This window comes from Panulirus ornatus, chromosome 1 (genome assembly GCF_036320965.1).
Source record: "Panulirus ornatus isolate Po-2019 chromosome 1, ASM3632096v1, whole genome shotgun sequence".
Lineage (NCBI taxonomy): Eukaryota > Metazoa > Arthropoda > Malacostraca > Decapoda > Palinuridae > Panulirus > Panulirus ornatus.
This window is the reverse complement of record NC_092224.1, coordinates 35,326,659-35,340,955: the sequence shown is the minus strand read 5'-3', so window position 1 is coordinate 35,340,955 and position 14,297 is coordinate 35,326,659. Positions and strand designations below refer to the sequence as shown.

The 14,297-nt window shown below is 37.7% G+C and overlaps 1 protein-coding gene across 1 annotated transcript in view; it reads right to left on the bottom strand.

Moving 5' to 3' along the window:
* The window catches only part of ktub (Tub domain-containing protein ktub), a 599,936-nt gene that overhangs the window by 28,437 nt on the left and 557,202 nt on the right, over positions 1 to 14,297 (bottom strand). Inside the window, exons 7-8 of the mRNA XM_071661614.1 lie at positions 9,492 to 9,700; positions 7,099 to 7,296 (exon numbers count right to left, since the gene is read on the bottom strand). Coding sequence (XP_071517715.1) covers positions 7,099 to 7,296; positions 9,492 to 9,700 — 407 coding nt within the window. The remainder of the gene's footprint in view (positions 1 to 7,098; positions 7,297 to 9,491; positions 9,701 to 14,297) is intronic.

Below are 14,297 nucleotides of genomic sequence, written 5' to 3'. Positions count from 1 at the left end.
CAAGAAAAATCCAAGGCTATAGCCTTGCATTTTTTTTTACTCAGATTTTCAACTTCCTCAGATTTTCATGAAAATCTGTGTATAGATGTTGTTTTATATGGGATTTAAGTATTTGGAGTCAAAAGACTGTAATTCATAATATTAACCGTTTAATTAGCACCTGGACTAATTATGGTAAAATTTAAAAGCTAATTACTCGACTAATTATACGAATTTTTAGATTTTCACAACAGATTCGTATTCAGCATTCATAAAAGTATCTATGCTGAGAATTTAAGGAAAATCTATTTTTCAAAAAAAATCAAGAAAAATCCAAGGCTATAGCCTTGCATTTTTTTTTACTCAGATTTTCAACTTCCTCAGATTTTCATGAAAATCTGTGTATAGATGTTGTTTTATATGGGATTTAAGTATTTGGAGTCAAAAGACTGTAATTCATAATATTAACCGTTTAATTAGCACCTGGACTAATTATGGTAAAATTTAAATGCTAATTACTCGACTAATTATACGAATTTTTAGATTTTCACAACAGATTCGTATTCAGCATTCATAAAAGTATCTATGCTGAGAATTTAAGGAAAATCTATTTTTCAAAAAAAATCAAGAAAAATCCAAGGCTATAGCCTTGCATTTTTTTTTACTCAGATTTTCAACTTCCTCAGATTTTCATGAAAATCTGTGTATAGATGTTGTTTTATATGGGATTTAAGTATTTGGAGTCAAAAGACTGTAATTCATAATACTAACCGTTTAATTAGCACCTGGACTAATTATGGTAAAATTTAAAAGCTAATTACTCGACTAATTATACGAATTTTTAGATTTTCACAACAGATTCGTATTCAGCATTCATAAAAGTATCTATGCTGAGAATTTAAGGAAAATCTATTTTTCAAAAAAATCAAGAAAAATCCAAGGCTATAGCCTTGCATTTTTTTTTTACTCAGATTTTCAACTTCCTCAGATTTTCATGAAAATCTGTGTATAGATGTTGTTTTATATGGGATTTAAGTATTTGGAGTCAAAAGACTGTAATTCATAATACTAACCGTTTAATTAGCACCTGGACTAATTATGGTAAAATTTAAAAGCTAATTACTCGACTAATTATACGAATTTTTAGATTTTCACAACAGATTCGTATTCAGCATTCATAAAAGTATCTATGCTGAGAATTTAAGGAAAATCTATTTTTCAAAAAAATCAAGAAAAATCCAAGGCTATAGCCTTGCATTTTTTTTTACTCAGATTTTCAACTTCCTCAGATTTTCATGAAAATCTGTGTATAGATGTTGTTTTATATGGGATTTAAGTATTTGGAGTCAAAAGACTGTAATTCATAATACTAACCGTTTAATTAGCACCTGGACTAATTATGGTAAAATTTAAAAGCTAATTACTCGACTAATTATACGAATTTTTAGATTTTCACAACAGATTCGTATTCAGCATTCATAAAAGTATCTATGCTGAGAATTTAAGGAAAATCTATTTTTCAAAAAAATCAAGAAAAATCCAAGGCTATAGCCTTGCATTTTTTTTTACTCAGATTTTCAACTTCCTCAGATTTTCATGAAAATCTGTGTATAGATGTTGTTTTATATGGGATTTAAGTATTTGGAGTCAAAAGACTGTAATTCATAATACTAACCGTTTAATTTGCACCTGGACTAAATATGGTAAAATTTAAATGCAAATTACTCGACTAATTATACGAATTTTTAGATTTTCACAACAGATTCGTATTCAGCATTCATAAAAGTATCTATGCTGAGAATTTAAGGAAAATCTATTTTTCAAAAAAATCAAGAAAAATCCAAGGCTATAGCCTTGCATTTTTTTTTACTCAGATTTTCAACTTCCTCAGATTTTCATGAAAATCTGTGTATAGATGTTGTTTTATATGGGATTTAAGTATTTGGAGTCAAAAGACTGTAATTCATAATACTAACCGTTTAATTAGCACCTGGACTAATTATGGTAAAATTTAAAAGCTAATTACTCGACTAATTATACGAATTTTTAGATTTTCACAACAGATTCGTATTAGCATTCATAAAAGTATCTATGCTGAGAATTTAAGGAAAATCTATTTTTCAAAAAAATCAAGAAAAATCCAAGGCTATAGCCTTGCATTTTTTTTTTACTCAGATTTTCAACTTCCTCAGATTTTCATGAAAATCTGTGTATAGATGTTGTTTTATATGGGATTTAAGTATTTGGAGTCAAAAGACTGTAATTCATAATACTAACCGTTTAATTAGCACCTGGACTAATTATGGTAAAATTTAAAAGCTAATTACTCGACTAATTATACGAATTTTTAGATTTTCACAACAGATTCGTATTCAGCATTCATAAAAGTATCTATGCTGAGAATTTAAGGAAAATCTATTTTTTCTCAGATTTTCAACTTCCTCAGATTTTCATGAAAATCTGTGTATAGATGTTGTTTTATATGGGATTTAAGTATTTGGAGTCAAAAGACTGTAATTCATAATATTAACCGTTTAATTAGCACCTGGACTAATTATGGTAAAATTTAAAAGCTAATTACTCGACTAATTATACGAATTTTTAGATTTTCACAACAGATTCGTATTCAGCATTCATAAAAGTATCTATGCTGAGAATTTAAGGAAAATCTATTTTTCAAAAAAATCAAGAAAAATCCAAGGCTATAGCCTTGCATTTTTTTTTACTCAGATTTTCAACTTCCTCAGATTTTCATGAAAATCTGTGTATAGATGTTGTTTTATATGGGATTTAAGTATTTGGAGTCAAAAGACTGTAATTCATAATACTAACCGTTTAATTAGCACCTGGACTAATTATGGTAAAATTTAAAAGCTAATTACTCGACTAATTATACGAATTTTTAGATTTTCACAACAGATTCGTATTCAGCATTCATAAAAGTATCTATGCTGAGAATTTAAGGAAAATCTATTTTTCAAAAAAATCAAGAAAAATCCAAGGCTATAGCCTTGCATTTTTTTTTACTCAGATTTTCAACTTCCTCAGATTTTCATGAAAATCTGTGTATAGATGTTGTTTTATATGGGATTTAAGTATTTGGAGTCAAAAGACTGTAATTCATAATACTAACCGTTTAATTAGCACCTGGACTAATTATGGTAAAATTTAAAAGCTAATTACTCGACTAATTATACGAATTTTTAGATTTTCACAACAGATTCGTATTTAGCATTCATAAAAGTATCTATGCTGAGAATTTAAGGAAAATCTATTTTTCAAAAAAATCAAGAAAAATCCAAGGCTATAATTTTTTTTTACTCAGATTTTCAACTTCCTCAGATTTTCATGAAAATCTGTGTATAGATGTTGTTTTATATGGGATTTAAGTATTTGGAGTCAAAAGACTGTAATTCATAATACTAACCGTTTAATTAGCACCTGGACTAATTATGGTAAAATTTAAAAGCTAATTACTCGACTAATTATACGAATTTTTAGATTTTCACAACAGATTCGTATTTAGCATTCATAAAAGTATCTATGCTGAGAATTTAAGGAAAATCTATTTTTCAAAAAAATCAAGAAAAATCAAGGCTATAGCCTTGCATTTTTTTTTACTCAGATTTTCAACTTCCTCAGATTTTCATGAAAATCTGTGTATAGATGTTGTTTTATATGGGATTTAAGTATTTGGAGTCAAAAGACTGTAATTCATAATACTAACCGTTTAATTAGCACCTGGACTAATTATGGTAAAATTTAAAAGCTAATTACTCGACTAATTATACGAATTTTTAGATTTTCACAACAGATTCGTATTTAGCATTCATAAAAGTATCTATGCTGAGAATTTAAGGAAAATCTATTTTTCAAAAAAATCAAGAAAAATCCAAGGCTATAGCCTTGCATTTTTTTTTTTACTCAGATTTTCAACTTCCTCAGATTTTCATGAAAATTTGTGTATAGATGTTGTTTTATATGGGATTTAAGTATTTGGAGTCAAAAGACTGTAATTCATAATATTAACCGTTTAATTAGCACCTGGACTAATTATGGTAAAATTTAAAAGCTAATTACTCGACTAATTATACGAATTTTTAGATTTTCACAACAGATTCGTATTCAGCATTCATAAAAGTATCTATGCTGAGAATTCAAGGAAAATATATTTTTCAAAAAAATCAAGAAAAATCCAAGGCCTTGCATCTTTTTTGCTCAGATTTTTAACTTCCTCAGATCGTAATAAATATCTGTGTATAGATGTTATTTTATATGGTATTTAAGTATTTGGAGTCAAAAGACTGTAATTCATTATATTAACCGGTTAATTAGCACAAGGACTAATATGATAAAATCTAAACGCTAATTACTCGAGTAATTATACGAATTTTTAGATTTTGACCACAGATTCGTATTCAGCATTCATAAAAGTATCTATGCTGAGAATTGAAGGAAAATCAATTTTTCAAAAAAAATGAAGAAAAATCCAAGGCCTTGCGTTTTTTTTTTACTCAGATTTTCAACTTCCTCAGATTTTCATGAAAATCTATGTATAGATGTTGTTTTATATGGGATTTAAGTATTTGGAGTCAAAAGACTGTAATTGATAATACTAAACGTTTAATTAGCACCTGGATTAATTATGGTAAAATTTAAAAGCTAATTACTCGACTAATTATACGAATTTTTAGATTTTCACAACAGATTCGTATTCAGCATTCATATAAGTATCTATGCTGAGAATTTAAAGAAAATCTATTTTTCAAAAAAATCAAGAAAAATCCAAGGTTATAGCCTTGCATTTTTTTTTTTTTTTTGTCAGATTTTCAACTTCCTCAGATTGAAATGAAAATCTGTGTATAGACGTTATTTTATATGGTATTTAAGTATTTGGAGTCAAAAGACTGTAATTCATAATAATAACCGTTTAATTAGCACCTGGACTAATTATGGTAAAATTTAAATGCTAATTACTCGAGTAATTATACGAATTTTTACATTTTGACCACAGATTCGTATTCAGCATACATAAAAGTTTCTATGCTGAGAATTTCAAGAAAATCTATTTTTTCAAAAGAATCAAGGAAAATCCCAGGCATATAGCCTTGCATTTTTTTTTTGGTCAGATTTTCAACTTCCTCAGATTGTAATGAAAATCTGTGTATAGATGTCATTTTATATGGTATTTAAGTATTTGGAGTAAAAAGACTGTAATTCATAATAATAACCGTTTAATTAGCACCTGGACTAATAATGGTTATAATTATATATTCCATGATCATAATTATATATTCCATGATCATTTAAAGCATAGTAGTGTTTGAATATGTTATATTATACTTCTGAAATAAAATGTATTTTGAGCTGAAAAATACCCTGACATATTACCTGCAATTTCCTGTATATTTCTTAGAAAAACAGATCTCCTTCAAAACCTCATTATAATGATTTTTTTTCATATTCAATATAAATATGGGAATAAATTATTGTTTGGTCGTCTTTTTTACTTTAAGCTGCTAATTCAACACAACTTTAAAGTATTATTAGATTTAATTCAAAACCTCATCATAAGGAGTATTTTTCATGCTGAATGCAAATCTGTGGTTACAATATCGTTTGGTCGTCTTTTTGACTTTTAATTAAGCTTTTAATGGTACACAATTTCAAAGTATCATCTCATGAATTGCATCGTATTCACTGGGTATCTTTGGGTAATTTAGAGCATTATTGTATATTTCCCATGATCATTTCAAGTATAGATGTGTTTGAATATGTTGAAATTTTGAATCGAAAAGTTGTTTGAGCCGAGAAATACCGTGAACTATCATATGCAATTTTTGGTAATTTTCTCAGAAAAATAGATTTCCTTCAAAACCACATGATAAAGAGTATTTTTCTCAAAAATAGATTTCCTTCAAAACCACATGATAAAGAGTATTTTTCTCAGAAAAATAGATTTCCTTCAAAACCACATGATAGAGTATTTTTCTCAGAAAAATAGATTTCCTTCAAAACCACATGATAAAGAGTATTTTTCTCAGAAAAATAGATTTCCTTCAAAACCACATGATAAAGAGTATTTTTCTCAGAAAAATAGATTTCCTTCAAAACCACATGATAAAGAGTATTTTTCTCAGAAAAATAGACTTCCTTCAAAACCACATGATAGAGTATTTTTCTCAGAAAAATAGATTCCCTCAAAACCACATGATAGAGTATTTTTCACACTGAATACACATCTGGGGTTAAAATATCGTTTGGTTGTTTTTATGGCCTTTAATGAAGCTCTTAGCTGAACGCAATTTGAAAGTGTGATCTCAAGTGCATCGTATTTACTGCGAATCTTTGTGCATTGTTTTAAATTTTCCATGATCATTTCAAACATAGAATTGTTTGAACATATTGTTTCCATTTTGAAATAAAATGTGCTTTGAGCTGAAAATACCCCTCAATTTTTGGTATTTTTCTCAGAAAAAATAATTTCCTTCAAAACCTCATAATAAGGAGCATTCTTCATGCTGAATACAAATATGGGGATAAAATATCGTTTGTTTGTCTTTATGTCCTTTAATTAAGCTGTTAATTGAAAACAATGTTAAAGTATCATCTGATCTTTGGCCTCGTATTTATTGGGCATCTATGCGTATCTTGAAGCATTATTATATATTTTCCATGACCAATTCAAGTATAGGAGTGTTTTAATACGCTCTGTTTCAATTTTGAAAATAAAAATTTTTTTGAGCTGAAAAGTACCTGCAATTTTTGTATTTTTCTCAGAAAAACATATTTCCTTGAATACCTCATCATAAGGATTATCTTTCACGATGAATACAATTCTGTGGTTAAAATATCGCTAGGTCGGCTTTGTGACCTTTAATCAAGCTTTACTTTTTTCATTAATGAAGACAATTTCGAAGTATTGTCTCCCTAGAAAAAATAATTCTTTGTGTTTATCGCATACTGTGATGCTGCTTCAAGCAAACAAGGAATGTCTTTCTAGTGAAATGCATGGACACATATGAGCCCTTAAAAAAAAAAAAAAAAAAAAAAAAAAAAAAAAAAAAAAAGACAAAAATCATTCTTCCAGAATTTTAAAGAGAAAATTTTCGAACTAACCTTTTTGCCATCATCTCGCTCCATGTGCAAGAAGTATGTGGGAAAGAGGCCACGGTCCATTCCCTTCCTGTCCCTGGATATGCGACACTTGATGAGCGTGCCCTCTGGTGCAGGCTCCAGTACAAACCTTTCCAGTTCGAGACTGTTGTCAAGGTTACCTCCCACTGACGACGGCAGTTCACCCGACCCAACAGACTCCTGTGGATTCCAAATTGGCATTATGTCAAGACATTTATGCTGGAAGTTCTCTGCTAGCCTTCAAGCTGTACAAAACATTACGCAAGGACAAGGTGACAGAGATATGGGGAAACGTATTTTGGAGGAATACTGAATGTATCGGATGATGTATCCGGGACGAGGTAGCACGGTGAAAGGAGAGGATGTAGTGAAAACCTTGTGTAAGATCAAGTGTGGCAATTCAGCTGGAATGGATGGAATACCAGTTGAGTTAGTCTGACTGTTTCACATTTGTACGGTGTAAGGTGAGGTGCCAAGGAATTGGAAGAATTCATGTATAGTACCTTTACAGTGGGAGTGGGGGAGGCAAAAGTCGGTGTTCATATTACAGAATACAAGTCTCCTGAGTATGTGATAAGGTATGTGGGAGAGTGGTGACTGTGAGGATAGAGGCACGTACAGAGCGTCTGACTGGGGAGAAGCAGTGTGCCTAGTGGAGACTGATCGACTAATTACTTAAAATCGTCAGTCACATCAACAACAGAGGTCATTAACAACACCTTTAGGAGAGTTAAAGGATGTAAGGGAGAAGTTTGCTTCGTAGATGTAGTGTGAGAAGCTTTTAGATGAAGAGAGCGAACGTATGTGGCACTTACGGCTTTAAAGAAGGCATAGGATAGAGTTGAAATAGAGGCGATGTAGGAGATGCTGTGGTAATGGTGTAAGTGGAAAGTTATGAAATGTAGTAAGGGTATTCTACCAGCGTATAAGGCATATGTGTATGAAGGTAGGTGAGGAGACTGAGTGGCTCTCGGTTAAGATGGGTCTGCATCATGGATTTGTGATGTTACCATGGCGGTTTAAGTCATATATGGAGGGCGTGATAAGTGGGGCGAATGCAAGGCTCTCAGAACGAGTGGTGGATGTACAACATACTTAGAATTGGATCTGGGAATATGTGGAGCCAATCAGAAGCTGTTTGCCTATGATACGGCACTGGTGGCAGATTCCAAAGTTTATATTTGTGTGTGTTAAAACACACACAAATGCCTACCCGGTCCGTCTTATAACGTCCAAGACAAGAACAACTACATACAACATTGCGAAACAGGACATTATAATAATTTCATACATTCCACTTTAAGTTTTCGTTCTGCTTCATGCATAACTTCATTTCAATTCCTCGTAGCAACCACTCTAATGAGATCCTTACATGTAGCCTCTCGTTACTAATGTTCCTATTGAGACCACACTTTAAATCATCCTCCGGAATGTCTTCCACCACCTGACCCCGACCACCACCACCACTACTACGGATACCTCCAAATATTCCAAAAAAACAAACAAATGAAGAACAAGAGGTTTGCACTACACAGACTCCACTACGTAGCCCCGCTGGATGACTATTGTGCTAAGCTGAAGGGGTAACTGTAGGGGGAGGTCCTCCCTTCTGGGAGACTTTCACCAGTTTCTACATCTGCCGTCTAGGAAGCAGGGGGTCCTGCTGGATCAGAGCCTCCGACCTGATACCTAGTGTCTGTAATGTCGATGATATAATTTCTGGTGGTTAGGGACGAGGATCACGTGTAAAACAAGGTAATTCTTGGAAAAAAAATCATCAGTTCTTAAATTCATATATAAGATGATTGTGAAAAATAAAGCCACCTTCCCAATATGTGGATGTGTGTGTGTGTGTGTGTGTGTGTGTGTGTGTGTGTGTGTGTGTGTGTGTGTGTGTGTGTGTGGACATCAAAGCTAACAATGGTTAATGTACGAGAGAGAGAGAGAGAGAGAGAGAGAGAGAGAGAGAGAGAGAGAGAGAGAGAGAGAGAGAGAGAGAGAGAGAGAGAGAGAGGGGGGGGGGGGGGGGGGGGGGAAACGTTCCCTTAAGATCCCACTCGACGGCCAGAGACTCTCACCCAACACGGGCGCACCCGTGTCTAGCGTCCCTATTCCACAACAACTTGTGTTATCAACTGAAGGCGGAGCCCGGTAACATCCAAATAAACAAACCATAAACGATAATAAACTGTATCTGATGCAAGGAAAGTCTTTACACATCAACCAGGAAGTGAAAGGAAAGAAAAGTCATCAATCAAGTTATATATAAAAAAAAAAGTTAAATTAATTATATAGGATTTCTAAATCTACGTCCAAACTCGTTTTCTTTTCGTGGCCACGCAGGAGTACTGGCTGGCTAAGGCCTCTGAACCTACCGCACTGTTGGGCCGGAGTCCCTGGTGTGGGTGTTCCTGCCCCTGCTGCGGGGCGGTGAAGGCGTGGGCCTGGGGGATGACCGGCGCGTGGGAAGGCTCGTCGGGCGACGCCGGCGACGTGGAGGGGATGATGGGCGTGGATTCCTGGTCCTCGACGTCCCCGTCCACGAAGCCGCTCAGATGGAGGGTGGCCAGTTTGCGCTCAGTCTCTGTTGGGAGGAGGGAGGAGGTTATCTCAGTGGTCACGTGATGCCATCACCTGGATCACATGATGTTGGCATATCAGCTAACATGATCGCATGACGTTTGTACACCTACCTACATGATCACATGGTTTGTACGACTGCCAACATGATCACATGATGTTTGTACACCTACCTACATGATCACATGATGTTTGTACGACTGCCAACATGGTCACATGATGTTTGTACACGTGCCAACATGATCACATGATGTTTGTACACCTACCTACATGATCACATGGTTTGTACGACTACCAACATGGTCACATGATGTTTGTACACCTACCTACATGATCACATGATGTTTGTACGACTGCCAACATGGTCACATGATGTTTGTACACCTACCTACATGATCACATGATGTTTGTACGACTGCCAACATGGTCACATGATGTTTGTACACCTACCTACATGATCACATGATGTTTGTACACCTACCTACATGATCACATGATGTTTGTACGACTGCCAACATGATCACATGATGTTTGTACACCTACCTACATGATCACATGATGTTTGTACACCTACCTACATGATCACATGATGTTTGTACACCTACCTACATGATCACATGATGTTTGTACGACTGCCAACATGGTCACATGATGTTTGTACACGTGTCAACCTGATCACATAATGTGTACCCACCTATCACCTGGATCTGTACCCTCACAACACCTTCCCATCACCACCCATCACCCACGCCCAACCCCATTTCCTATCACCCACGACAACGTCCCTGTATCTCAACCCCCATACCTCTCCAACACTCGCCTCACACCGACCCCCGGAAGCTCTTCTTCCCAGCATCTGTGCCAACAGCTAACTGCCACCACATACTCGCCACTGAGGAGACATTGATCACCATGCCGGCCGGGATCATACCACCTGTTGCTCCACGAACCCTGTTGTTCAGCAGCAGTGGAGGCAGCAGCGGTGACTGCACCGGAGGAAGAGCAGAAGGTGGGTTGGGGAGGGGCGATAAAGACAGAGCGAGGGAGCGCGGTAACCAAGAGCGAGGGAAGAGGTGAAGAAGAGGGAAGAGGAGAGTAAGAGAACAGTGGACGAGGGGAAGAATAAGAGAAGTGACGTGAAAGGAGAAAAAGAAAAAGGAGAAAAGAAGTATATAGTAAGAGTACGGGTCAGACTAGAGAGGAGGAGGAGGAGGAGGAGGAGGGGGGGAAAAGGATGCATTACTCGGGCCACCACACAGATGGGGTAAGACGAGGAGGAGTATCGACCAGAAAGCCTCTCCACCTGGTGCTCCTCCCTTCCACAACCCGCCACACTCCACACGTCTTGCAACGTTCATAAAATAAATAAATAAATGAATAAATAAATAAAATAAAATCATGCCCAATTACACTTTAAATCTTATTTTAACAAAAAAAAAAAAAAAAAACTGCATCTTTCTCTTTCGTCGTAAGTGACTGTCAAAAGGATGATTTAAAAAGGTTAGAATAAACAAGACCAGGGACGTTTTCTGTCTATCCATCTGGTCGCCACAGGGAAAGTGAAACACGCAAGATCCGAGCGCTCTCGTGATAATTCATATCTTCAGGGACGTACAGATGATAATTATCTCCGTATCCCTGACGATGTGAATTATCACGAAAAACGCTCAAGATCGACGTAATCCATTTTCACAGTGGCTACCAGCATCATCCTTAATCATGCGTTGTTGTGTTATTCTCTAATTCATCCGCGTATAAATATATATGAGTCGTATCACCAGTTAATTATCAGTTATTCACCATCTACCACAATCTCAGTCTTTTATCACCAGAGAATTACACCCCCCACACTTGAACCTAATCAGTTACCTATAACATATCTTCCTAAGCTGATCTTCAACCGTAAAGTTCACCGCGCTCAACCCACCTTGCCACAGGCGATCAACAGATACAAAGGCGGATGCATAAGGAGAGAAGAGATACTTCCGCACGCATTATGATTTACGACAAGAAGGGGGTGAGGAGGAGGGAGCAAGGGAGGAAGCCATGGTTGAGGACAGACACCACTACTGCTACTGTGGTGGGCGAAGAAGGAAGCCAAGGTCAAAGACAGACACCACTATTGCTACTGTGGTGGGCGAAGAAGGAAGCCATGGTTGAAGACAGACACCACGACTGCTACTGTGGTGGGCAAAGAAGGAAGCCATGGTTGAGGACAGACACCACTACTGCTACTGTGGTGAGCGAAGAAGGAAGCCATGGTTGAGGACAGACACCACTACTGCTACTGTGGTGGGCGAAGAAGGAAGCCATGGTTGAAGACAGACACCACTACTGCTACTGTGGTGGGCGAAGAAGGAAGCCATGGTTGAAGACAGACACCACTACTGCTACTGTGGTGGGCGAAGAAGGAAGCCATGGTTGAAGACAGACACCACTACTGCTACTGTGGTGGGCAAAGAAGGAAGCCATGGTTGAGGACAGACACCACTACTGCTACTGTGGTGGGCGAAGAAGGAAGCCACGTTTGAGGACAGACACCACTACTGCTACTGTGGTGGGCGAAGAAGGAAGCCAAGGTCAAAGACAGACACCACTACTGCTACTGTGGTGGGCGAAGAAGGAAGCCATGGTTGAAGACAGACACCACTACTGCTACTGTGGTGGGCAAAGAAGGAAGCCATGGTTGAGGACAGACACCACTACTGCTACTGTGGTGGGCGAAGAAGGAAGCCATGGTTGAAGACAGACACCACTACTGCTACTGTGGTGGGCGAAGAAGGAAGCCATGGTTGAAGACAGACACCACTACTGCTACTGTGGTGGGCGAAGAAGGAAGCCATGGTTGAGGACAGACACCACTACTGCTACTGTGGTGGGCGAAGAAGGAAGCCATGGTTGAAGACAGACACCACTACTGCTACTGTGGTGGGCGAAGAAGGAAGCCATGGTTGAAGACAGACACCACTACTGCTACTGTGGTGGCCGAAGAAGGAAGCCATGGTTGAAGACAGACACCACTACTGCTACTGTGGTGGCCGAAGAAGGAAGCCATGTTTGAGGACAGACACCACTACTGCTACTGTGGTGGCCGAAGAAGGAAGCCATGGTCGAAGACAGACACCACTACTGCTACTGTGGTGGCCGAAGAAGGAAGCCATGTTTGAGGACAGACACCACTATCGCTACTCCTACCGACCACCAATGACTTTGAAGTGGCCATGTGGGAGTCTTCTCAGCCAAGACAGGCTATCCATCAGTGGAGAGGTGTATTTATCTGCGGGAGAATAGCTCGGGGGGATGGTTAGCAGAAGCATCGTACAGGAAATTGAGATCATGTTCGTTCATGCTGCGCAGTTTCATTAACCCTTCGTCCGTGTCGGCTCTATCTCTCTCTATCCACCTATCTATCTATCTACCCTATGAAAGGAGTCCTGAGGTATAATAATAATAATAATAATAATAATAATAATAATAATAATAATAATAATAAAGATAATAATGATAACGATAAATCACATATGTTACCTCTCATTAGTAGCCTGAGAGCATTCATCTCCACTACAGATGAGGGTGGCAGCTGTGAGGTTCGTCTGGAGGTGCCAGGATGAGGTCGAGTAAATGAGGTATGGGAAGGAAGCGTTGGGATGGGAAGGGGCGAAAACAGGTCGTCAGCAGAGAGCAATATAGTTCCACCTAAGGTCGTGAGGAGGAGGACTTAGCGTGGCTGTGAGGTGGTGGCGGACCTTATCGTAGCAAGTGTGAGTGACTGGCACGGCTTTGTGTAAGAATGAGGCCTAAAAAAAAAATTCATGAGACCTTAAGAGTTGAAAGAAGGTTGAAAGAAGTGTAGAGGATCTGGTGTGAGGTTGTTACAAGTGTGGAGGATCTGGAGTGAGGTTGTTACAAGTGTGGAGGATCTGGAGTGAGGTTGTTACAAGTGTAGAGGATGTGGAGTGAGGTTGTTACAAGTATGACTTTCCGGAGTGTGTTAGTTGTGAGGTGTAAAGTCCCCCAGCGTTTTGACGTTGTGAGATGAGTCCAAGATTAAATGAGGTCTACAGAAAGGGAGAAAGAGGTAAAAAAAAAAAAATAAAGAAAAAATATGAGGGTACAAGACGAGATCTAAAGGTGTAATATGGCGAGGTGTGAGGCCACTGAAGTGCAAGGGGGATGGTGGAGGTGGTGGGAGAAGCTGGCTGGCAAGGTGTGAGGAATTGAGGAATGGTATCGTCAGCGTGTAAGATGACGCAGAGACGACTCGGACGCCAACAGCTGCAGGAACGACGTAGCCGACGAGAACCCCGACCTCTCACTCCTCATTCCTCGAGAGGCGCCGTAGGATACCTCCTCCAGCTGCCTGCTCAATCTTCTCATGATTTGCAGCGAGGACGACCCTCAAAAATCTTGTCAACCAGACTTCTGAACGAGGAAGATTACCCACTGCCGTTCGTGCTACGCTGTCTTGGTACGGACGCAGGAGAGTCACCACCGTCAGTGACGCTGGCGGTTACCGCTGGAGGACCCTAAGCACCCGGGTCGCGGAGTACACAACGCTAATATTCATATATATTCAACTCTCGCCAGTACTGGCTGTTCCT